Source organism: Passer domesticus, chromosome 3 (assembly GCF_036417665.1).
Source record: "Passer domesticus isolate bPasDom1 chromosome 3, bPasDom1.hap1, whole genome shotgun sequence".
Taxonomy (NCBI): domain Eukaryota; kingdom Metazoa; phylum Chordata; class Aves; order Passeriformes; family Passeridae; genus Passer; species Passer domesticus.
The window spans coordinates 15153601-15179962 of NC_087476.1; the positions used below are offsets into that span (position 1 = coordinate 15153601).

Below are 26362 nucleotides of genomic sequence, written 5' to 3' on the forward strand. Positions count from 1 at the left end.
GCAAAACTCTGCTGCCAAACAATCATTATATATATATATATGCCTATATATATAAATACCCTACTTGAAGTATCTCCCAAGACAACTTTCTCCAACAGATAACCAGAAGTAATTACCTAGGCAATTATGACACTGCCACTAGAAGGAAAGCTGTTATCTCCAGCATTCTACACCTCTAGGAATTCTTTGTAGGTTCAGACATCAGATGCTGCTGAATGCCTTTTGAGGTGCCCTGGAATATCCTGTGGGGCCTTCAAGCTGCTGTTCTGGGATAACACAGGTCTTCTGCACCTTCCAAGTCACATTAACCAACCCCCCATGGATGTCTGGGATTCCTTACAATACCCAGAATTGTGGACAAGTGAATTCAGCAATTCAGCTTCAAATGTCTATTAACAGCTCATGGTGCTCGAATCAGACTGTGCACCTGATCAAACTCACCCCACAGAAGACATTCAGTGGCTGCTGCACCACACTCCTCACATTAATTAACTGCATTTATCAGGGATGAGATTCAGCTGCCTGAGCTTCTAGTGCCACCAGAGATGTCCCTGCACATCCTGCCTGCAGGATGCCACATCGATTACACTGCAGAAGGTTTTGGATTTTCCATAGGTCTCGTGTCAGCCCCGTCCAGGTGCCCTGGATACCATATGGCATCTCAAATGTCACTAGACAACCTACATATAAGCAAGTACAGCCTTAGCCTTTCAGAAATGGGAGCTTGAACACCCAGCTTAAACTTACAGGTACCTACATTTAGGTGTGCTCATCTCTTAGGAATCTCAGCTCTAACACCCTTTAAAACAACCCTGAATCGAGCTCTTTTTAGTCATGATATTGGTATCATCATTGTTGTGATTCAGGGAGCACCATGCATAAGACTCATTTGAAACTGCTTCAGTTTGCTTCAGTGACAGAGTTATGCATTGTTAAAAATTTAGTTGCGATTTTCATTGTTTTTTCAACAAGCATATGGACTGGATATACATTATTTCAGTCCTTGGTTTTGGTCCTGTAAGTTGGAACAAGAATGGTTGGAATTCTGGATACTGGTTTGTTTTGTTTTGTTTTTTCATCAGCGATGCTACAGAGCAGTAAGAATGTGTCTTTCTGTGGTTGCTGGCAAGGTTCTGATCAGCAAATCCTGGACTCACTGTTCTCCATGGCTAATGGACACGGCCTGTCACAGGGTGAGAAAATTAACCTCCTCCACCAAGGCTGCAGGAACAAATGCTGCCTTGCCGAGTTCACATGAAGCCCATCGAGAATGGTGGACACTCCCGACGGGCAGACAGGCCCTTTGTGGTCGGACACCGGCCGGGCCCTGCAGTGAGGGCACACGGCCGCCCCGGCTCTGCCCTCTCCCGCATCCCGGCCCCGGGACGAGCCAGCAGCGGAGCTGCTTTGCTGTGAGCCGCGGAGCCAGCGGCCCTCGCTGTGCCGCGGGTTCGCCCTGCCTGCCCGGCTCTCCCCGGTGCGAGGCCGGGGCAGGGCGGCGGTGCCGGGCCGCCCTCCCCGCACGGCCCCGGCCGAGGCCGAGCCGGCGGAAGCGCCTCGCCTTCCGCTTCCTCTGTGCCCGGGAAGAGGCGGGCGCGGTGCGGCCATGCAGGTCTCCAGCCTCAACGAGGTGAAGATCTACAGCCTGAGCGCCGGCAGGAGCCTCCCGGAGGTGAGGGCGGCTGGGGGAACGCGCCCGGCCCGGCTCGGGTCCGATCCGCGGCGGGAGCCGGGGCCGCGCGGTGCCGGCGCGGGAGCCGAGCCCCGGCCCGGCCCGGCCGAGCAGCCCCGGTCCATGTGCGCTTGTGTTGGGATCGCTACCGAGAAACAGCGCTGAGTGTTTCTTACATTAGAAATGCAGTTTAAATGGGTGAGCCTCTGGCTGTAGCGGTGCTGGTCCACAGACCCGTAAGCAACACGACCTTGTGCGTTTTCTTGGTGTGGAATAGTTAAACTTAGCAGTGGAAGGGAAATTGGAAGATAATCTAGAAGAAGAAAAAAAAAAACAGTTAGCGTCCTAAATGTCTTATGTTTCAAATGGCTGGATAAACTTTGATTTTCGGGTTCCTGTATGAATAATGAGCTCAAGACTGATATATACCTTTGCTTGCAGTGGCTCTCTGACAGGAAGAAAAGAGCTTTACAGAAGAAAGATGTGGGTAAGTTTTCCCTTGCACGGTGCTCAGCAATACTCGGCTACTTCACATACATAACATGCAGCCCAGAGACTCCTCACTGACTGATACACAGAAATTATCCCTAAGTCATGATATGAAAACTACAGAATTAAATTACAGGTAGTTATTTGGACTTCTTGTATAGCTTCACATGAACCCTGTATAAGGAGTGGTGTTCTAAATTTTAGAAATTAAGTGTTTGGGCTGTGGATTGTAACAGAAACATGATGGATGAATTCTGTGTTGTCCCTTATGTTAAAATCAGACCATAAACTCCTCTATGATGCTGTGCTAATCTTAGAGAGCAGGACCACATCATTTTAGCCTAAGCTTCTTACGCAAAATAAAAAAGGCTATTTGGCTTCACAGGAAGTGTTATTCAAGAAACTCAACCAAGAAAAAATGCATAGAGGTGATGGGGTATGGAATGCCTTATATAAGGCCTTAATTGTGAAAGTGTGCAATGAGTATTTGCTATTATGTTGTATAATAATTTGTTGCGCAGTTACCTTGGAGTACTAATTTATTTTCCATGGGGGTAGTCTGCTTCTCAGGGTTAGCAGACTGTGTTAAACTGTTTTTAATGCAGTAGTTATAATACCTGTAAACGATATTCTCTATACTCAATTAACTCAGCATGCTTCCTTAGGAAACTGTTACAGTTTTTTGGACTGATAGAATGGTGCTGATTTTTCTTTTCTTGTTTTTCTTTACAGATATCCGTAGAAGAATTGAACTTATTCAAGATTTTGAAATGCCCACTATTAGCACAAAGATTAAGGTATCAAGAGATGGACAGTATATTATGGCAGTTGGTGAGTTAACAAACAGTCTCTCTAACAGAGGCTAAAAGTCCTAGGTAATCTTGGGTGCAGAGTGACTCAGTGTTCAGGTAGAATTGTTAAGAGGTCATTTTGAAGTGTGGAACTGAACATTTTGCTGGAAGCATACTCTTAACATGTAGCTGTCTTGAGAGTGGTGCTGTGAAACAGTTCTCTTTAGAATACGTACATTCTTAGAATCATAGAATGGTTTGGTTGGAAGGCCTTTTGAAGATCACCCAATCCAACCCCACTGCTGTCAGGGTTTATAATACAAATAAAAAATTAATAAAACAAATCCATCTATAATACAGTTATATGCTAAGTTCTGAATTGCTTTTAGTGTATGTATGTTAAATAAGTTCTGAACATCATTGTTTGAGTATTGTTTTATAGGAGGAGGATAATTGCATTTTGTAAGAGTCAGAATAGGATCCAAACATGAATACTTTAGTAGGTGTTAATAACATAAGGAGCCTTGGTCTTTCAGATTGACTGGAAGGTGTTACTAGATTCTGTATCTGATAGTTAGGAGAACCTGCATACTAGTAGAGTGCTTACAGAAACCAGGCTGTAAGGTTGTGTTACTGAGAGCTGTGTTTTTCCAGTCACAGAGGCTTTGGGAAGGACAGAAGACTTAGAGTAGAAACCAGTAAAGCCTGTATGTGTAAGACAATATACTTAAAAATTGCTTTTGTGTTATCCTTTGTTTAACTTTTTTATTTAATTAAACATCAAATTACTTTTTCAGGAACTTACAAGCCCAGGGTCCGCTGTTTTGATACCTATCAGTTATCCCAGAAATTTGAAAGATGCTTAGATTCCGAAGGTTAGTATAAGCCATGGCTGTTAGTACATAATAGTACATGTTAGTACATGTCTGTCATACATAATTCAGGTTGGACTCAAGCTGAAATTCTGCTCCCTGTGCTGAGGGGATAGAATGTACTTCAGGAAAACACAAGAATCTAGAGTGAAACCATTACTCTTCATCTCTGAATTTTCCCCCTGTATTCTGATTTCAGAGTTTTTTCCTTGCCTGGAAAAGAGAGTGTGAGGGATGTAAGATTTACCTTGAGCTAGAAAGCGTGGGGCTCAGAGGGTGAATGTGGCTGAAATGTGTGTTCTGTTTGGTGAATGTGATAAAGGTACAATGGCTGGGTGGTGGCAAGATCTCCCTTCTTACCTGTTCTGTGAAGCAGTAAGGTAGGAGAACACACTGTGGGTTGCTCTGTTTTCTCTCTGGAGCCCAAGCTCATTAGGTGAGTTAGAAGGTAAAGAGAATTTCCTGGGGGAGTGTTGGTTTGTTTGCTGGTTTGGTTTTCTCTTGTTTTCTGGAAACAAGGTACTTGGGGTAGATGGTAGCATGGCCAAGGCCCTAATTACACCTTATTTGCTACTAATTTGGTGGGAGAACAGCTGTGGTGAGGAGAATAAGGAGCCATCTAGACAATGGGAAGGGGAGAATCAGCTGTCAGTTGGAGTAGGGCAGGAGCTGCCACAGCTCTGAGCTTTTAGGGTGCTTAAATTTCAGGAATTATGGGGTTATTTTGTTTGTTTAGTTTTGTGGTTTTTGTTGTTGTTGTTGAGGTTTTTTTGCAGGGGAAGGAGGAGTGGGAGTGTTATTTTTTTTTTGTTTGAAGGCTGATGACTGAAAGCTGGGATTTAGGGGTGATCAAAACAATGAGAAGATGAGACATTCATTACAGAAGAATTGAACTGGTCTAACTTTGATGTGTGTGAAAGTGATGCGAGAAATAAAAATTGTAATAAGAGCATAGGGGTGTTTCTGTGCTCTCTGCCTCAGGACTACAAGGAGTCATGTAGGGTGAAGGCAGGGTTTCAGAAAGGCTGGGGAGAGGAAGGTATGGCAAGAGTGAAACCCTCTTTAAAAGAGTAGAAGTCATTGTAATCATAAATGCTTGCTGCTAATTAAAGTAAATTTTTTTGAACTGGCATCTTGGTAGACTTCAGAAGTATGTTTAATTTGAAGTCTAGCATAGAGTCACTTCAGGTAACTTTAAATTAATTATCTCATTTAAATAGAACCAATTTAGCTGAAGCAGCTACTCCCTAATGTTCCCAACTCAGCTTAATTAAAACTAGGCAAAGTTCAATATGGTAGTGTTCAACATGACTAGTAGCTTTAACATTTGTGATTTTTTTTTGAGCCTTAACTTCTTTTGTGGAAGTGCTGACCCCTTGGAAGGACTGCATGTGCAAGTTTATGCATATATGTCCAAACTCATGTAATTTTTAGATCATCTTTAATGAATTACCAAAGCTCCCTGGACCACTGAAAATCATTTGATTAGACATTCCCACACCCATAAAATACATGGTTGAGCATTGTGTTGAGGAATGTGTCAAGTATACAAGAACAATAAAAAATTACAGGATGCTTCATATGTTTCTAAAGTTTTAGAAAACTACTTATGGTTTTGCAAATCAAGTTACATAATTAGAGATCTGACTAAAGATTAATGCCTGCATTATGCATTGCACCTGTGGGGGATACTTACATGACTAAAGATTAGCATGGGTGTAAATGTTTTCAGGATTATGCCAATGTTTGCAAATAAGTTTGCTTTCTTTAGTTGACTCAAAATTCTCTTGCTCTCTCCTCTAGTGATTACGTTTGAGATTTTATCAGATGATTACTCAAAGGTATGTTTAATAGTTTTCAGTGTATAAATGAAAAAATGGTTCAGTATGTATATTAAAATGCATTTTCCTATGTAGTAAAGGCAGTCAATCAGCACAGCTTTTGGAACAATTTTTTTTTAAAAACAGCAAACAGGATAAACACTTTTTGTGCCTTTAAAATTTTGTTTGTTTTCTTAGTGTCTTTGTGCTATAATTTGCTTTACAACTTTTGAAGTCTTTTATCTGTTGGAGAGAAAAACTTCAAATAGTGATCTATCCTACGAGCAAAATAATGTGAAAAATGGAATTAACTATTCCTTCTGGGCTAACATTTAGTCACAATCCTTTGTGACCAGCGATGCACACATACACTGTTTTTGAAAGGTGGGATAGCTATGGGTAAGTTAACAGCCTGATTTGTCAGTGTTGTTATAGGCATGATGATGAGGCAAAAATTGTGGAGAGAAGTACTATCTTTTTTCTTTAGTTTTATTTTTAAATGAAGTGCTGTACCTGAAGGAATCACCTAAGTGTTTATTTTACACTTTTTTTTTTTTTTTTTTGTGAAAAGACCTTACCATTTCAGGTATAGGCTTGTTTTAATAAATACTGCTCTTTGATCAGAGACATGATCATCTAGCCTTGTAGCTTTTCTGCAGTTTTCATGTGAGATTTCCAAGGAAGTGCATGAATTCAAGTAGCAGAAGGTAATGGCTGATACTTCCCACTTGTCTGTCTGGTGGAAAATGTTTCTGGCTTTACATACCAAACAGTCATTTGGGAGACTGAGGAACATGCTGTCTTCCCAAATGTTTCTGACTGGTTATGAATGGAAAGGTGTGTGTTTTCAGCTGAAGTGGGTGCTATATTTCAGGCTGAAACCCTACTTTTTCAGCTTCATACAATCTTTATGTTTTCAATTTCATTTTACTAAAACTTAAGAAATCATCAGAAAGAAAAATAAACTTCAAATGGCTGTGATAATGTTGTGGACATGTTAGAAAGAGGGAACGATATTTGAGAAATTACACCTGAAATTTTTAGAATCATAGAAGCAACAATTGGAATGGGACCTTAAAATACAATTTTAATGCTTGAACAGTTCTGTCAAAATCTGCAGGCATGGTGGTTCCACAGATTTGCTGAATAAAGTGTTACATTTCTGCTCTGCCTTGTCATAAAGAATTTTTAATTCCTGTCAAACCTGCCCAGGGAAATCTTAAGTTTTTAGTGTTGCTACTGGAAAGAGGGATTTTTTTTGTGCTGTATTCTGTCCCTTATCAGTCTTGATAGCCCTCTTGGTGCTCTCAGCATCCTTTCAGAGTCAGGGAAAATAGTGTCTCTCTAGATCTGTTCCTGCCATCCCTGTAAGGTTGATTTGAGGCTTATTTGTATTTTCACAGTGAGAGCACATTTTTTCTTTCTTACAGATTAGTACCCATAAGGCCAGTTACATTTCTATGCCTTTCTAAGTTTTAGGTTTAAAAGTCTTAGACTTGGAAGAGAGTGTAGTATATTTTTTTCCCGCAGCCTTTTGCCAGGAGTCCTGTACTTCCACATAGTATTTTTGCCACACGCCAGTGCCAATGCTTTTGCTACCCTTAGGTTGTAGATTTCTGGTGGTGACCAAAATTAATTTAGTAAGAAGAAAAGACAAACACGATTTACAGTGAGCTGTATCCACTACTAATGAAAGAGAACACGAATATATTCAAGGCCAGTATTGTAGAAATTTGTTTTTAAATAGAAAATTATTAATGGTAAGACAGTTATACAGATTTATAAATAAAAATGACAGATTTAAAGTAACATATGTACCTCACCTTCCCTGAGTTTCTCATCCTTATTTGCGTTGCTAACAGTGTCGTTCAGCAGTAAAAAAATTTAGCTATTTGCTATGTACTCTTTTTAGAAGATGCATGGTACTACACAGGCTAACCTAGAGTATCACTTTTCTAATCCAAGCTAAATAAGGATGAGGCTCAGAGACAAAGGTTTGGCTGTGATTATAATGCATGGCATGAGTTTGGGCCAGGCCAGCTGTTCCTGGCCATGGTTTGAGGGGCAGCCTGAGTGCCACAGGTGATGTGGATGGATTATCCTGTCTCTGGAGAGGGAAGAATCCCTTGTTGTGGCTATGTGCCGTGTTACCCTGCCATAAGGAGTATAACAGCAGGACCTGGCCTGTTTTATTTATGTGGTAGATTTAGTTCTCTAGTAATGCCTCCCTGTAGGTTTTTCCAGGACTGAGATGTTTGTCTGAGTTTCAGAAGGAAACAATGCTCTTACTCAGTGGGCAAAAAACAAAACTGCAGAAAGATCATTGGTGTCATTTACTGGAATGCTGCTGTGCATCAGGATGTGTAGCTTATGTGCCTAGTCCACATGAATGCACTGGTGTCTGCACAGCTTTGTACCTGGGAGAAATCACTAACTGCAGTGTCTTGAAGGAAGTAGAAATGTTAATTTTGGTACAGCAGAGCATGAGATAACTGTGCTGCTTCTGGCTGCAGGGTCACTTTCAGGGTGTCTCGTTTACTCTTGTGAATATTCCTGTGAGGTATATTAACAAAACTCTGCTGTGGCTAGTGAGAATGATGAAGCACTAGTTGATTCTGTCATTTTGGTAGAAGTTGTTTGGATAAGTTGTGATAAGCCTGTATGAATTTGCAAAAAAAAAAAAAATCAACTGAAGCCTGTGCTGCAAGACAAGTTGGGGAGAAACTTGTCTGTTTCTGTATGTTTCAGTGCTTTCTATTTTATTTTCAGATTGTCTTCTTGCAGTGTGGCAGATTTGTGGAGTTTCATTCACAACATGGCCATTACTATAAGACAAGAATACCAAAATTTGGTAGAGATTTCTCCTACCACTATCCATCGTGTGACCTGTATTTCGTAGGAGCAAGGTATTAAGTGGAATATTTTGTTTGAGTTTTGTTAGCAGTGTTTTCCAATAATAAAATGATCATCAAAGTATTAGAAGAGCTAAAAAGTGAAAGAAGTGGCAATTCCTTCCAGATTAATAAGAGAAAATGTAGAAAGATTAAAATTAATTCCATTTCCCATGCTATTTTTAAGCTTTTTAAAAAATTACTGAACCATGTATATAATGTATTTACAAATTCCTATTTAAAATTGCAGGTCAGTGTATTGTTTTAAAAAGTGTTTAGCATTTAAGTACGGAAAATTAAATAACTTCCTATCCTGGTTGGTGTTTTGTTGCTGTGAAGTGTGAGTTAAATAATGTAATAGGGTTTCTGAAAAGACACAAAAAAAATAAAATTAGATCCTTAGGGTTTCAAACAAAGTAAGTAGAAATTCAAGGTGTAACTTAAATCACAGGAAATTAAAAGGTCTTGAGAAATGAGTTAATGTATCTTTTGCCTGGAAAAACAGTAATTGGTAAGATATTGAAGTATAATAAATAAATAGTGAATATGCATATTTTTCCTCTGTGTCTTGAACACCAAAGTGTATATTTGTCTTGTTATAAATTGTGAAAATACTCTGAAAATTGTATATTAGGCAAAATTAGACTGTGAATAAGAATCTTTACAATGCCTCCAAATTTACAGCAGTGTTTTTCAGTATTTATTAGACAGAAGAGTAATTTTGGGTTTTTCTTTTGTAGTTCTGAAGTGTACAGGCTAAATCTGGAACAAGGAAGATTTCTGAACTCCCTGCAAACCGAAGCTTCGTAAGTTCTGTGTAATGCTTGACCTCTGTCTTCTTTCCACCAGGTGGAAGCAGACTTCTAGCATGCTCACCACCAGTACTGAAAGCTGCCCAAATGCTCTGCACAGTTGGAAATGAACATATGCTGAGCCTGAGACTCATTTCATTTTATGTTCTGTAATTTTTTTTTGCTCTAGTTTTTATGTTTAATTGAATTTTCTTTTGTGGATGTTTTAAAATTGCTTAATATGGACTAAATAGGTATTATATAACTTGATCTTAAGAGCATTTCATTAAAACTTTGCCATTATTACTCAATTTAGCCATCATATAGAGATCTACCCACAGGGTATGTACTTTCCCAGACATGTCTTTGTCCTTCTGCTCTTGAAGTAGCCCAAAGAGAATTTTTATATCTCCAGCATGTGTCTGATTCTTTTGAAAACCCTACCAGAGTAGGAACTGAGCTTTTTTCATGTGGGGAGAGGCAGATGAATAGAACAGACTTCACTAGATAGAGTGGCTTGTTGGTGGGCAACAGCTGGTGTTTGGTGGGCAGAATGGATTAATGGCTGAAGAAGTATTTGGGAAGGCACAATAAAAAACTGAGCAACAGGAGGAAAAAAAAGGGGAAATCCTGGAATGGGAGAGGTAAGGGTGTAAAGTAAAATCTGGATTAGAGAGATGAGACTTAAGTTGTGGGAAGGTTTTGAGGTGAGGAAGTTGGATGAGTTACAGAATTAGAGGTAGAGAGCTTTGAATGGAAGAAGTTGGAAAGTGCTGGGATAAGTGGTGTAGAAAGAAATATTTGTACTTTGGAAGAATTTTTGTCAAAATACAGAGCTCTTGAGTGCCCTGCTGAGAAACCGAGTACTTGGGTGACAGAAAGGAGACCACTGGTCAGACAGAACATGTTGAAGATGTAAGCTTCAGAACATAAATAATCATAAAGATGTTTTGATGTAATTAGAATCACAGATTCGTTTAGTTTGGAAAAGACCTCTAAGGTCATCAAGCCCATCCATTAACCCAACACTGCCAAGTCCACCACTAGACCATGTCCCCAGATGCCTTATCTGCATGTCTTTTAATTGTCTCCAGCGAGGGTGATTGAACCACTTCCCTGGGCAGTCTGTTCAGTGCTTGGCAACCCCTTCAGGGAATAAATTTTTCCTAGTATCCAATCTGAGCCTGGCACACCTTGAGGTGATTTCCTCAAGTCCTGTGGAGTTGTTTAAGAATACAGTGGAGCAGAGTGATGTGGCAGGGCTTGGTGGGAGGTGGTGGATGTGGGCGGAGGAGTGCAGAGAGCCTCAGAGCCCCGGCTCCTGTTTAGGGCACAGTCATATGAATTCAGATTAATTTTCTCAGGGGGGTCTTGAAAATTCCAAAGATGGAAATTTCCCAGCCTCTATGATTAACACATTCCAGTGCTTAATTATCCTTACAGCTTAAAAATATTATCCTTCCATCCAGTTGGAACCTTACCTGTTTGAAGTAATCAGCAGTGTCTCTGCCTCCAGATTTTTAGTAAGCTCCCCTTAAGTATGGGAAGCTATTGCCATCCCTCCCTCCTTCCAACTTTTGCTTTTCCAGGCTGAACAGTAGTGTACATGATTAGAGAAATATTATTAGTTGGTCATGTGTTAAATTGTTCTGAGGTCACTAAACTTGCTCCTTTTTCTGTTGTAGGGAGAGTAATGTCTGTGACATAAATCCTGTGCACTTCTTGTTTGCTATGGGGACAGCTGAGGTAAATGTTTACATTCCTTTTATGAAAAGGGCAGTAGTGTTTGTTTCATTTTTTTATTAATTTGCAGGAGGATAGGAAGAAATCATGAGCATAATTTGCAGGAGGATAGGAAGAAATCATGAGCATAATTAATTTAATTGGTCTCATTTGCTATGGTAGATATAGATAATGTTAAAGATGACTTTTCAGAGCATAGTGCAGATAAAATATCAGAGTTACTTGGTTGCTGAGCACTTGAGATTTTGCAGACTGGAGTGAAAATAATGTTCTTTCATTTTGCAGTGTAGCCATCTGTAGAAATTAGCTGGCATGTGTACCCTATTAATCTTAAGAAAATTAGCATTAGTGATTTTCATTTAGATTGCATTGAAAAAACTACAAATGAAGTGTGTGCACCCTGTATGTCATTGTTAGAACAACTCATGTCAGCCTAGGAAATTTTGTTAATTATTCCTTAGATTAGATAATTCATAATTTTTTTTAAATGTTTCCAGACTCGGCTGCATAAGCTTGAACCATGTTTTCTAAACTGTTTAGAAACACCTTTTTCTACCCTATTTAGGGTAAAGTGGAATGCTGGGATCCTAGAACTAGAAATCGAGTCGGGCTGTTGGACTGTGCGTTAAGCAGTGTGACAGCAGACACAGAGTGAGTAAAGGCTGCCTTTTCAAATGGTGTTGTTCTGGATTTTTCAGAAGTTTTGGTTGTTTTAGAAATAAATCCCACTTTGCTTTAAAATGACCTGCTTGTTCTCTTGTCATTGCTAGTGTGAATAAAGGATTTTCTTAGTCACAAAGGAGTTCTCTTAGACACTGATCTAAGTAGTATTGGCTATTTTTGTATACAAATACATGTTGTGAATGTAAACAGTGCAGCTTTTTGAGACAGTATTTCTGAGTGATACCTGTGATTTATTTTACTGTTGGCTAAGAATTAGCTTAGCTATTTTTTAACATTAAAAAAAACTATTTGCAGGCTTTATTGAAAGAATGCCTAACTATGAGCATTGTGCTTTGCAGGATAGAAGGTTTGCCATCCATTTCAGCACTGAAATTTGATGGGGCTTTGAATATGGCTGTTGGAACATCTACTGGGCAGGTAGATTTGACTTCGTGTACCACAGTTCTTAGGAGGTCTTGCTCTTGCAATTCCCAATCCAAGTCTATCAATACATTGAGTGCAGTATATTTCTATTACTGCAAGTATTTATTAGACCATAAATTACATATATAGAGTAGTAATAGTCAAACTGCAATTTAATTTTATCAAATGCTTGGACTCTTATGAATTTTGTAGGTACCACTTTAAAACATCATAACCTATATACTCTATACTGCAAAATTTGCCATTTTTTTATGCCTTGAGTCAAGTGTGTGGGGAAGTTGCTGCTTTTTGGGACTATGAGTACCATTTCAATGCAGCATATGTGCTCTCCCTTGTCTTGATGGTGGCTAGAAAATCAGAAATTACTGTGTTTCCACTGTTATTTTTAGTGTCTTATCTTGATATGAAGAATAATTTCAATTCATTTATTGCTACCATCATATTTTTAAAGGGAAGTGTGGGGATTGTTTCCTGCCTTCATCAGTATTTTCATGGGTTTAGAGAACTGTAGCTTCTTCAGGAACAGATAGGTGTGTGAGAATTGTATTGCTATGTTAATGTACAAGTCAGACAAATTTTATTGCAGGTGGTGTTTCTGATTAAATAAACTGATAATATTATTTTCCCCAAAGATTATTGTTATTCACACTTTACATATGAAAGATTTAACTTTCTCAAGTTCCAGAGGAAATTCTGGAGATAAAATACAAGTTTCTGGAAGACAGGGCCTGTGCTCTCTACTTTCCTTGATATAAAAATTTACATTTTGTGGTGTTTCACTGAGGAAAGTTATATTCACTGAATCTGGAAGGGAGTCTGAAAATTTAAATCATGTAACAACAACATAAGAATCTGAAAGTGAAATATTACTAATTATGAAATATTAAGAGTGCTGAAACAACAAAAAAAAGTTTTTTCAATAGAAATGTAAAAGTCTTTAGAAAGATGATTACAATGTTATAAATTTAATTTGTCTTTTATTCTTCAAGGTCCTATTATATGATCTCCGGTCTAGTAATCCATTAATAGTCAAAGATCACTACTATGACCTGCCTATTAAATCAATTCAGTTTCACCATCAGTTGGATTTAATTATCTCTGCGGATTCTCGAATCATAAAAATGTGGAACAAGGATACAGTAAGTAGTTTTATGTTGCTGCATTCAGATTTTTAAATTTTTACTTTATTTGGGTTGGGAGTTTTTGGGGGTTTTATTTTGGTTTGTTGTTTTTGAGTGTTTTTTTTTGAGCAGCTTGATTAATTAAGCTGAAATTCAGTGTAAGAAGCTGAGGTTTTAATGTCTGTTAATTTACATAGCATTTTGTCCTGTCTGAATAAATCAGCATCTGGGAAGTTATTCAATAGCCTGTCAGGTATAAGGATGTAGTCTTAGGGGGTTTTTAGCTGTTTGTACTTGTCTGGCCAAGAGGCTTCTTTCAGTAGGATTGAAACATAAAAAGTAGTGTTTCAGCTATTGCCTTGGTTTGTATATTTCTCACAATGTTCTTGAATACATCCAGTTAGGTTTTTTCACTGCAGAAAACATGTTCATTCCAATTCCCTGCTCAAAGTAGGGTTAATTTCAAAGGTAGATCAGTTAGTTAAACACCTATTAAAATCAGGTACTGCTTATTTTCACGGGATTCTGTTTGGATACTGAAGCAGATACTATGCATGGAGCCAAATAACAGTGTGTCTTAATAACGCTGTATTAGGGGATTATGTTGCAATGGGCAATGTCTTTATCCTTGTCCTTTGCACATCTAAGTGAAATTGTAATCTCTAATTTTCACTCTTTCACTTTTTTCATTGTATCATGCTGTCCTCCTTCTTATCTTTCTGTCAGTGAACCTTACTATGAATCTATGGGGCAGCATATTTTATTACCCCATAGATTCATAGTAACGCTATTGTAACTTGTTTTGGTTTGAGGGGATGTCTGTAGTCATTGTGTTCCTTCTAAAAAACATGCCTTTCTAACTTTATAGTGAAACATAAAGAGAGTTGTAGTAGAGGCTTTTTTCCCTAATTATTTCAGGCAGTCACTTCAGTATTGTGCTGCTTCATGAACTTTCAACAGCCTCTTTTATTTTTTCTGTGATCGCAAGTAGTTTTTTGTAAGCTCCTCTACAGTTAATTGTTAGTGTTTGAAAGGGCAAATAAATTATTGGTTATTATTTAAAACATCTGCAGTGGCCTCTCTCCATTTTTCCTAGGTATGTATATTTCCCTCCTTGAGAATGAAGCTCTGTAAGGTTTGTCAGGTGGCCTCTGGTGGGAAAAGGGAGGGTTTCTCACCGCTGGAAGGCAAAGATAGCTTTGGACTCTTTCCTAGAGTATGTTCCAGCTGGCTCCATCTGTCCCAGATGCTGGTTCCTGACTATCTCTGGCCAGGAACCAAGTGCAGAGGCAGACTGCGGGTGGAGAGCATATGGCTTTGATACCAGAATAGCCCCATGCTGAGACGTGCCTTGGGGTGGGGAGCACCAGGCTTTTGTCTGCTGAGGCCAGGGTGGAGGAGGACTCCTCTTAATCATCAGGGAGAGACCAGAGGTGGGTGGGGTAACAGCGTGTAACTGGGAGGGAAAGGAAGGGCCCAGAAAGGTAGGTGGGATGGCTGCAGGGAAAGAAAAAAAAAAAAAGAGGAACAGGATCAAAATTTACCTTGTTCCTGTCCCTCATTTAGAATTATGTAGGCATGTAGTCTCATGCTTCAGATTATGTGGTCCAGTTGGTAGACTCTTCCTTTACTGGCTGTTTTGTGTGTTGGCTTATAAGAGCACCTGTATTTTGTCTGGGTTTTTCAGACTGTGTTCCAATTATTATTTTGAGAACATTGTTTCCTGCTTTTACCTTTTTCTTAAGTAACCTTTATAACTTCAATTCTGATCTTAGCTAGATACCACTGTATGCTCTTACTACTTTTATATCAAGACCTGAGTCAAATACTGAGTTTATAAATCATAAATAAAGTGCTGAGCTATATTTCATTTCATGTGGGCATTAGTACAAGCTCCAGATTCAAATTCCACTCCTAATCCATTTTTTCAGCTAATCATACTTACAAAATAAAATTATTTAAAACTGCCATATTCTGAGTTGAATAAAGTGAGGGTTACACTGACAGTGTGCCCAGAACTTGTGGACCTCAGCCCCACATTTGTGTAAAATGAAGTAAATCTGACATATATTTTCAATACAGCACTGTAAGCTGAAAAATTAGAGGTGCCACTGTACATTGCCGTGTCTTCAATTCCAGTAGGCTGCACTTCCTTGTAAGAGATTGAATCAGAGATAAAAGACAACACTGTCTTCTTTGTGTTATGTTCAGATATTAGTAACATTTTATTGTTCTGCAAAATCTGTTCCATCTTTATTCCATCATGTTTCTTAGCTTCTATAGTAGCTATTATTAATGTTTAGATTTACTGAATTTAATTATATTGTTTGGAGTTCTTTATGATTTATTTCCTTCCTACAATTTCAGGGAAAGATATTTACTTCAATTGAGCCAGAACATGATATAAATGATGTCTGCCTTTACCCAAATTCAGGTATGTTAAGTATATTAATGTCTTGCTAAATTCAAAAGGAAAAGCTTGTTAACCCAAGGTGTGGTCTTTGTTTAGGTGATACAATTTAGGTCTACTTTCCTCCTTATGGCAGAGCTTGGAATCAAGGGTTATTTGTCAGTTATTGTCCTTGTTTCCTCTGAATCTGTATTATATAGGAGCCTGTTTGCAGTTAGAAGCTGCTGTGCTGTTAATTGAGTGATTTGCCTCTTTTACTCCTTCAAAAATCTGAAGTGACTCATTTCATAAGAATAGAAATTTTGGCTTATTGTCTTGACTAAGTCCCAGATGAGTTAGAGCTTGCTTTCTAGAGGTAGGAAATATCTCTTTACAGCAAATTTTCACTTTTTTATCAAGTGTTTAAAGAATTTGATCTTTCCATGATTTAAATACAGCACTTAAATTGTGCCATCCATTAGGTTTAATACTTTGGTTTTAAGTGTAAATTCCTAAGTGCACAAATTTGTGTGGTTTTTGTGATTGTTTTCAGATTTGTTGCATCTCATAATATTATCCTTGGAGATCAAAACTGAGGATCACTTTTAACCAAGGCTTCCAGGACTTAATTTATGAGTGAAAATATTTTCCAAAGTGGTGCATCTATACTTTGGTTGTACTTCAGATTGCAACTGGACTTAATTTTCTTGTTTAGTATGAGTTTCTTTAGTTCCTAAGTATGGTGTGACACCTACTTCCTTTTTAGAAAACAGTACTGAAAAAGATGAAATAAGTTAGGGCCGCTAGGATGGCACAGAGCAAAGGTCTGGAAACAGACAATGCCTGAGTTTTAAGCTGCTATTATCCTAATTTTAGAGAGAGGTAGCAGTAAAGACAGAGCAACTTGGACTTTGATTTATACTAGCAGCTCAAATTTAAGATTGTAGATAAGTGAGTGTGAGATTTCTGGCAAGTTAAAACTTATCTGTCTTTTCTGCCAACTTCAGTTAAGAATGGGTTGGAGATTTTTTTTTTTTTTTTTTTTTTTTTTTTTTTTTTTTTTTGTTAGATGAGCAATTAAATACTCTTCCCTGATAAGATGGTGGGCATTTTTGACCTCATGAGCAGAGTGCATGCCATATGCCCTGGTTGAATGTAGGAGTTCATGTGGGTGTATTGGAGAATTGCTGCATGGTGATGGGGTGGACTGTGCACCCTGGAGATGGATAAACCCTCAACCATGGTGGCTATCAAGAGAGATCATTGGAGTGAATTATTTTCAGCATTTCACCCAGGTTTCATCTGAAAGAGAACCCAGCAGCAAATTAACGTCCACACAGCATCAATGAAGAGCTCACTGCAGGGAGTGGAACAGAAAAAAATTGTCAGTGTAGAATCATAGTATAATTTAGGTTGGTAGGTACACCTGGGAGTTGTATATTTCCTACTCAAAGTAGGGCAAACTTGAAGTTAGATCCAGCTTTGAAGTCTGATCAGATTGCTCAGGTCAAGTTAAGTTTGAATATGTCAAGGATGGGCATCGCTCAGCTGTGGGTGCTCTGTAGCCTTTGTGGTATGTGGACATGACTCGTGTGCTTTTGCAGAAATGATTTTCATGAGACTCTGTAGGACGGGTCTTGTAGCACAAGGAATGGAATGCACACATCTCCCTGATGTTGCTATTGGGCATTGCTTGTCACCTGTCTGTGACTGAGATCTAGAATTGTGCGGTCCAGCTCTGTGTCCCACATCTCCTGCTTAAATCAGTGCTGCTTTTCTTGTTGTCTGTAGGGGGACAGGTTGATGGTTTTGGTAAGAACTGTTGTGGGAAGAAAACTGGGTTGTATTTTATATGTCACATGGAGACAGTGGGGCAAAAACTAGAGAACTAGAGCATGTTGCAGTGGAAATTGAGAGATTGAAGGTAGGAGGTGGTGCATCACACGGTCATCATAAATAACTGTTGGGCCAGCATTAAAGATGCCTTAGAACCACCTCATTCTTGTTCAGAGTTTAGAGAGTAATCATGACTGAAGATCTGAAAATAAGGAAAGGCTTTCAATAATATGGTCTTGCAGTTGTGGAAAGGTGGAAATATAACATGATTTCAGTATCAGTATGGGTTTGGCTCAGTGCTGTTACTGGTGCCCCAGCATTCTCAGAGCCCCTCTAGATGCATGGCACAGGAAAGCCAGGAGATCTTTGCCTAGCTTGTGTTTTAACACTTCATGTGTCACTGCTGCTCAGAAAGGCAAAAGCCCATTTTCACCCTTATTGGAGAGATAAGGATTTGATGGATGGACTATTCAGGGGGTGAGGAATTTGTTGGATAGTCTCATCCAGCAGGTGTAGTGGCCAACAGATCAATGTCCAAATGGAAATCAGTGACAGGTGGTGTCCCTTAGGGCTCTGTGTTGGGACAAGCTTTATTTAGTATCTTCATCAATGACACAGACAGTGGGATTGAACTGTCTCTGCAGACTGGCAGATGACACCAAGCTGAAGGATGTGATGCTATCCAGGCATACTTGGACAAGCTTGAGACTTGAGCCCATGGGAATCTCATCCAAACCAAACTGTTCTATGGTTCTATAAGTCTATCAGTTATTATAAACTCAAGATCAGTATACTGTGAACTGGTTTTTTTGGTGGTAGTTTGTCATAGTTGGGCATTTTTAATTAAACTATTTTAGCATCTGGCTTCAGTATTAGTATACCTTTCCTGGGAAGCAAACCCTTGTGTATCTTTGACCAAACTACATGATGACAAATTTCAGTAGATCTCTTAATAATCAAATATCTTCCTCTGATCACAAATGAACAGAATGGGACTAGGGGAAAAAGGTTTGACTTACTAAGTCAATTTAACCTTTAGTCAATTTAAGTTGTAGAATATAAATGAAACTTGACAGTATCTTTAGTGTACAGAAATCTGTGTCCAGTTACTGTAAGAAAAAATGAAAAGGTAAAAATCTGCATTTTCTAAAACTGCTGCTTCTACATACTGTCATTTCATACTCCCATTTTTATTCTTTTAAATTCATGATACTGTATTGCAGACCATTTTCCAGAGGGTCTTAGTAAAACTTCAGAAAACAGGCTCTCCTTTATTTCCCTTCTACAGTAATCAAACTAGGCTTTTAGATAGTTTGTTAGGGTGTGGTCTCTCTTCCCATAAAAATTGATTAAAACTAACAAGCTAAAGCAATAAAAATGCATAGAATAGACTTCTCCTTTAAGAGTTGTTAACTTTCATTCTTCTGTTTCCTTTGTAGTATACACTCATATACTGTTCAGAAGTCTGTTTTTTTCCTCCTTTAATTATTGGTGGAAGACTCTCAAAGAGGAGGTTTTTCTTCACTGTCATCTTTAAAGCATCTGCAGAATTAATTTCTGTCTTTATTTCTAATGATCCCTATCCAGTCAATGGAAAGGTGCTTTGTTTTATGAAATAGTAGTGAGCATGCTGTGAGGGGAGCCTATAACTTGTATACTATGCTTGAGTACTCTGTGTGTGTATTCAAACATATGCTATAAATTCTTGCTTTTTCCTTAAATTGCCTGCAAACCTTTCCAGGCACAGTTTTTTAGTCTGTTTGCTGACTAAGCTTTCACAAATATCTTGCTTTGCTGGGAAGGCAAGCCCCCTTTTTTCTGACATTATAAGTCCAGCTGCATTGTGTATTTATAATAAAAGGATTAGGTAGGAAGGATTACTCCACCCATGGTAATTGCATTCCTCTACTTGGGTGTAAATTAAATTTCTGCCCTCTGGGTGTGTAGTAATTGACCCAATTATTCATAGTCTCAGTGGCATATGTTACAGTTCTTTCAGATCAGAATGTTATATCTAATTTGATGGTCCTTTTCTTCTTCATAATCAATCTTTTTATTACCTGTTGATCAGCTACATTGGAAAGATTACATTGAGATAAACATAAAAGTATATGGCAAATGTTCTTATTACTCTTCTATGTAGAAGGAAATTCAGAGTGTTCTTCATTTTGAACTTAAAAGAAGTCTTGTGGCAGTAGGAGATTTCCCACAAATTTTAATATTCCTGCAGTATTTTTTTTCTATTCAGAGTATGTAAACCCCTTATTCGTGGTGTTTCTTGGGTATATTCATAGATGCTTCAAATTCTACATTTGCCCTGCCACAGTATCCTATATCTCATTTTGGGTTGAGAAGCTGCTGTTGTATTTATTTCCCAAGATGAAATATGAACGAAAGTGTAAACTGTGTTATGATTTATGGCTCTGTTGAGTTGTGTGCTTAAAAAAAACCCCAAATAACCACATGTACTAATACCAATATATTAATAATGCAATTTTATATCCAATGTAGTTTTTAACTGCAATACTAACTGGACTTGTTTTAAACAGTATTAAGGGATGAACTGTTCACATTTGTTGTGAAAGTTAGCAGCCTGCACTTGTCAGAGCTTAGTGTTGCTTAAAGTGGTGCTGATCAATTAAGATAGAGGACAAAAGGGAATGAATATATAGAAAATTAAGCTTTGTTAATTACGCTGAGACCATGCCTTTCTTTCTGTGGTATTTGATGCAACAGTTTATCACAGGTCTTGATTAATGTCCATTGCAAGCCAAGAATATGTACTTTATGAGTGTTTTTTAAAAATAGTATTGTCCTCTTATGATCAATATTTTTAAATATGGAAATCTCTTTTTAGGAATGCTAATGACTGCCAATGAAGCCCCTAAAATGAATATCTATTATATACCAGTAAGTAATACAAGTTGTTGCTGATATTGCTCCTAAAGACACAATTGTTTGCTGCCATTCAGGTATTTCAGTTGAAATTCATATCTACATTGTCTGTGTTGTCACAATAAAGTAAATTTAGGTTAACCATAATTTATTACTGTAACATGTTGAATTACTTAAAAACCAATCTGTAATTTGCCTTTTGTTGCCAGTTTCAAAACTGGTTAGTGGCTGCAGGAAATTCAGGTGGAGCTTTTTATGGTAGCTGATGAAGAAGAGGGACTATGTTTTTCAAGATAATAACTTTGCTTTGTTGTGAAATATTTCATTAGTGTCTTTAATATGTGGTGTACAGTGACATAGTCATAGCAGTAATTATTCTTCTCTATTCTGACAAAGAAGTGATAGTGTGTGACTTCAGGTACGGCTCTTGACTGTGGCTTCTGCTCAAAGCCCTTCAAATGCAGCTTTTCACAGGATAAGCTTTCCACTTGAAAGGCTTAACTGTAGGTTTAACTATATGCTTTATCTCTGCAGATTTGCTTTAGGGAGACTTAGCAGCAAGCCTTCTGGTGTCAGGGAATTTTACAGAAAATTACACCTGCATTTCACTCTTGGTTTAGTTTCTAGTGTGTTCTCTAGAGATTTTCTTGTTCTGATAGAAGATAAATAGTAGGATACCTATGTAAATTTTACATGCAGAATAGCTGACCAGACTCTAAAAATACATACACTTCTTAATTAATTTTAGTCAAATTTTGGACAAACTGTGAAATGTATTAATATTAAAATATATATTTAACTATTTTTAAATGAGCCAAAAAGTCTTCATTTAGCTAATTGATCTAATTGATTTTGAATTAATTTAAATTTAATCTTTTCCAGTTCATTTCTGCTCATCCCCTGCTGCCATATCCACTGTGTATGATCTTGATTATGTTCAGGATGGAGATTTATGAGTTTACATTTCTCTTTGTGGAATAGAACATATATACATGTTCTATTTGTGTGTCTAAACACAATACTATACCCCTCTAAACAATTCTGTAGTCTGATATATTTACTTACATTATTAGATTTTTGCATTTATATATTATATATATTATATAAAGAGATGTGGCATTTTATCCACGAGTTATGCCAGGTTGTTCTTTGGATGTGAATGCCTGTTTCTGTAATTCGGCTCTACCCAACTCACATTTTGTTAACTGCACTGTTCCATGTTTTGAGTAACAACGGGAGACAACAAATATCTTTTTATTTATTACAAAATATTAGCTGTATATAGAAGGTGAATACTTGCTTTCCATTTACCTTGTCCTTGGTAAGGCTGAGAGAGTAGCTCTCCAAGCATTTTTTTCTCTATTGTCTTTTTTAATTAATGGATTAGTGAACACAAACTCACATATTTTTGAAATCTGATGAGTTTTTAAAACTGGAATGAACTAGTTAGTCAATTTAAATAATCCAGATGCAAAAAGCATTCCTTCTGTCACTAAAGGTAAGGTTCAGCTTCTCTCTGAAAGCTGTGCACTGAGATTATGTTTTATGCAGGTGTGCATGATACATGAACCTGACAGCTACAGCACATGGGAAGTTCGCATTCAACTTAGCCAAAAAGTTATTTCATTGTCACCAGTGATGAATGTTTGTTAGAGCTTGTTCAGGCTAGCATTATTTTGAGTATTCTTGCACATATTGTAAATCAGAATGAAAATACTTACTTTTTGCTCTCAAAATTCTCTCATAGAATCCTCTCTGAGTACTGAATTTGTGTTTCTGAAGTCAGACAAGTAATTTTTAGTTAAGAAATGTAAGCACTCTGTATTAGATCTCAGATCATGCCTAGAGACAATATTGGAAACTTAAATACTGAGTAATACTATCTAGTATTTTTGCAGCATGTAGGCTATTCCAGTGAAGATTAACATAAATCTTGCCCCAAACCATTTTCCTGTGTGACCGTCCCCTGATTTTTGTTACCTGAGTCTGCCTAAACTTGTTTGGATGGTACCTTTTTATGGGTTTTCCACTCACAGTGGCATGAGTATACAGATGGACACAAATGATGAATGAAAAGCATAAATCCAGATATGAGTTCTATATTTGAAATATTGTTGTATACAAGAAAATTTAAAATTTATTTTAAAGGCTACTGCCTAGTTTAAATTTGCTTTTCAAATAAGCTAAACTTCTCCAGTGTGTGTCAATGGCTTTGAGTTTGAAGGCTGTTGAACATACCTGAAATGCTGTTGTTACTTTTTTAGTTGACAACATGTAGTTCATTTCAAAACATGTAATACTTACTTTAGGCAATAGAAAAGTTAAATAGTAGTGAGAAGAAATTACTTTGAAGTAGAGGCAGAAATCTCACACTCTGGTCTGATTTTCTTAACCTGTGCCTTTTTACAGGCAAGACAGAAGAGCCTGGTACAGCCAGTGTTGCATAATTGAAAGGTGTTTTACTACATTTCCTAAAAATCAAATATGTAGCTCACTAAATCTGTTTTTGTTGGCTGTTTTGTTTATTTTTTAATCTACCTTTTAAATGAAGAAAATATGAAATGGAGGACTTGTGTCAGCCTTCAACTGCTCCAGGGCTTTTTTTATTAAGGAAAACTTAAAGTTATTAACACATTCATGTTACAGTTTTATTCCTTGATCTTCCAGACTAGTTATTTGAGCTCAGAGTAGCACACCTGTCCTTTGGTTTCTCTGTCAGTAGATGATTAATACACGTGTTTTTTCCATCCTTGGAAAATTTACTAATTTTGTTGCACAGGCAAAGTTAAGTTTAGTTATGTGGGTCTTTGGAGCAAAACTTTGAATAGCTGTATTACTTGATCTCTTTTCATGGTGTCATTTTCTATTTTTTTCTTAGAACTAGGATTCACAATTTTTTTTAATGAGTGACTTAATTTTCTCTTCGTTCCTTTAAGGTACACTTGAATAGTACTAAAAGTATGTCCTTTGTCTCTGAGATGTTGACAGGAACTGAGTTAAAAGTCTTGTTGAATTCTGCAACAGAATAGATGCCTGGGAGAAATGCTGCTAACTGCAAAGGACAGTTATGTAAATAAAATCCATTCAATTGCCCATGCTCACCATTGGCCTGCAGTGCTAATAATTATTCTCTTGTTTTAAATGCTCATTGGAACAGCTATAAGGAATTGCCATGGCTGTGATCAAGGAGGATACTTCAAATCCCAAATGTATGGGGCTGTGCTCTACGTAAGGAGAAAGGAATCCACAGGAGTAGGAGTCTTGCAGAGCAGTGTGTGCACAGATGGGTGCAGACAGACCCAGCATCCGCTGTCCGTGATTGGAGTTGGCCAGACAGTGCAGGACTATGCCCAGCCCAGCATGCCCAGCCTCTCAGCAGGTTTTATTAGTGTGGGCACAGTGCTGTGCTAGCACAGCTCCTGACTGGTGAGCTGGAGCTGGCTCGTGTCCGGCCAGCTTGGAATGTGCTCTGGCTGAGCTCATGTCTGACTGAATTATCTGTGTACGTGTGCCCGTTCTCTCCACGGTTAATTCCAAAGCTAAATTTCCATTTCAAACCCAAAAAATTACTGTCTCTTCAACTTCAGGATTATAAGTTTGACAGTGAGTATCATAATATTGCTTGTAAAAAGAAATGGCACACATCAGTTTTTCCTGCAGAAGTTTCATCAGGGTAGGTATGACAGTTGAGACTAGGAATATCTGAGAACATTGCATTTCTTATAAAGAAGTAAAAAAATCACTGCAGTTTTTTTCTTTTGTGTGCAAAGCTGTAAGTAGAGGAAGTACAAGGTGATTTTTTTGGTTTTCTGGAAAGGACAGGCAGGTTTGCTTTTCAATGGCAAGATACCTCATATAGGTACACAGTGCAGAGTGATCAAAAAGCAAATTGAATCTGACCCTTGAAGTGAAATGCTTGTGTTACATAGGTAACATCTTGAGTGGCTTAGTTTAGAGACTTTGTTTTTGTTTTATTTTGCTGGGATTTAATGAGGGCAAGTGCCTCTGAATTCCTGACTGGAATTGGGCTGTTTGCCATTAGTTTAATAGCTAACTTGCAGTTTATGCAAACATTTGGAACCTGCTTCTTGCCAGCTGGCTTCCTGGTACATCACTTTGATGTGTGCCTCGGGAAGGTTGAAATGAAAGTTGTGTGTGCCTTGGGATAGTTTTTAGACTACTGACTCAGAAACATAAGTTGATTCAATAGAGTGAGCAGGTCCTGGCCAAAGAAGTGAAGAGAGCAGAATTTCCCACTGACACATGGTGGTCCACTGACCTGGGATCCAAGATGAGTCAGATTCTCTTTAAGTTTAATTGAGGCTGTCATGTTCCATAACATACAAGGTTCTCTTTGCAGGTTGTACAGAAAACCTCCTGCATGTCAGCTCCTGGGTGCTCTGGGTAAAGAGCAAGGGACATAGGTGTTACTCTGAGTGTTTACTTCTGGTAACAAACTTCTCTGATCTTAGCACAGATGTAGCAAATCAGTCCTGTCTCATTTTTTTTGACTTGAAACTTTCAGCTACATGAACATACTGAAACTGAAACTTGCTCTATTCATTAGGTTGTTAAAAGAAGAGAGCAATTAAGCGTGTAATTAATTGAGTGTAATATTCTGTGTTCTGGATTTTTTTTACTTTCCTGCAGTCTTGGCAGAACACTCCCCGTTGAGGCTAGAAGCAATGTACTTTTGGTGTAGTGAAAATATTAAGCTCTTAAACGAAAAATAAATCCTGGAGCATATCTGGCTTATTTTCAGGTGGTTTTGGAAAATAATTTGATATCCTAGCACTCCCCTAGTTCAGGGCTGTTGGAGTTATAAACTGGAAATGATTCAAGAGCAAGTCTTTCTTGCCTACTCAGTGATTCAGTTTCTCCCAAGTGTGTAAGGGTTCTGGTTTCTAATACAATACCTACTTTGGATATGTGGCTGTCCCTATTCTTAGAAATATCATGTATTTTATCCTCTTAAAATTGTATGACTTTTCAACTAAACCAGCCATTGCTGGTACTTCTTGCCTTTCATACATTCTTTAACTGACTTTGTTTTCCACCCCCCCTTTTTTTTGTACTTCTCTAGTCCAGTTTAATTGCTGTTTATCAGTGTCTTTTTGTTTTGAATATGCATCAAAGATGCTTATTAAAAAAAATTTTTTCTTGGATTTAGGAAAAAAAATAAATTTTACAAGACCTGAGAAAAACTAGTTTTTCCTGTGTGGTTAACCCTGAAATAACATAATCACTGATTAAGGCAACAAATCCTATTAGTTTACATGTTTTCATTTAATGCTCTGGTTATTTGGTGAAACAAATCTGTAGAGGGAGCTTGTATGAAGGAAATACAAGTGAAAGCAGTTTTTTAGTACCTTAGTTCATCCCCTTAATTTCTTTCTAGGTATTTGTTTGGAGTAGTTCTAGAATGTAAATTAGAGATGAACATGCTTTGATCATAGGTGCCTAGATGAGCTGCTTCTAAATGGCTGAATTGATCAAAGTTGTGTTCATTTCACTCCCAGACAGAAAAAGGATTTGTCTGTAACAGGTAGGTATTTTCTGTCAGTCTGTGACAGGGTGCTCTCACTATTTTATATAAGATGTTATGACCATCAGATACAGATGGCTTTACATTCTGTCATTTTTCACTTTAAAAGGTGTGGGGGGTTTCCCCTGTGTTCTACTCTCCACACTTAGCTCTATGATCACAGCCTTTCAGAACAGTTTTATCACTCTGAGGCTTACACTTTATCCATTTGGGATCTGCTGATTGTCTTTTTTTCTCTTTTGGGTCTTTATATTATAGGAATACAAACCTACCTGTCCACATCTTGCGCTTCATGCCTTTAGGGCCAGTGTTCTGTATAGTCAGCTGTCATTCAGATAGTTTGTGGGTGCTGTTAGAGTTACAGTGAGACTTTCTGTACAGATTTTTGGCTAGTGCAGTA

At 37.9% G+C, this 26362-nt stretch overlaps 2 protein-coding genes across 9 annotated transcripts in view; one reads left to right on the forward strand and one right to left on the reverse strand.

Annotated features, from left to right (window-relative positions):
* Positions 1 to 1865, reverse strand: part of ATP6V1C2 (ATPase H+ transporting V1 subunit C2) — a 30049-nt gene extending 28184 nt beyond the window's left edge. Inside the window, exon 1 of one of the 2 annotated variants that reach the window (XM_064411950.1) lies at positions 1849 to 1865. The gene's annotated coding sequence lies outside the window, so the exon portion shown is untranslated. Of the gene's footprint in view, positions 1 to 1157; positions 1265 to 1848 lie in introns of those variants that run through there. The other variant, XM_064411949.1, reaches the window with a different exon arrangement.
* NOL10 (nucleolar protein 10) overlaps positions 1560 to 26362 on the forward strand; it is a 52596-nt gene continuing 27793 nt past the window's right edge. For 6 of the 7 annotated variants that reach the window (XR_010358089.1, XR_010358090.1, XR_010358091.1 and 3 more), the window contains exons 1-13: positions 1560 to 1672; positions 2114 to 2159; positions 2894 to 2992; positions 3750 to 3827; positions 5628 to 5665; positions 8414 to 8550; positions 9276 to 9341; positions 11012 to 11072; positions 11635 to 11720; positions 12092 to 12170; positions 13166 to 13315; positions 15665 to 15731; positions 20380 to 20432. Coding sequence is in view for 2 of the 7 variants with exons in the window: in XM_064411943.1 (XP_064268013.1) it covers positions 1607 to 1672; positions 2114 to 2159; positions 2894 to 2992; positions 3750 to 3827; positions 5628 to 5665; positions 8414 to 8550; positions 9276 to 9341; positions 11012 to 11072; positions 11635 to 11720; positions 12092 to 12170; positions 13166 to 13315; positions 15665 to 15731; positions 20380 to 20432 (1026 nt within the window). In the remaining 5 variants the exon portion in view is untranslated. Of the gene's footprint in view, positions 1673 to 1851; positions 1909 to 2113; positions 2160 to 2893; positions 2993 to 3749; positions 3828 to 5627; positions 5666 to 8413; positions 8551 to 9275; positions 9342 to 11011; positions 11073 to 11634; positions 11721 to 12091; positions 12171 to 13165; positions 13316 to 15664; positions 15732 to 20379; positions 20433 to 26362 lie in introns of those variants that run through there. The other variant, XM_064411944.1, reaches the window with a different exon arrangement.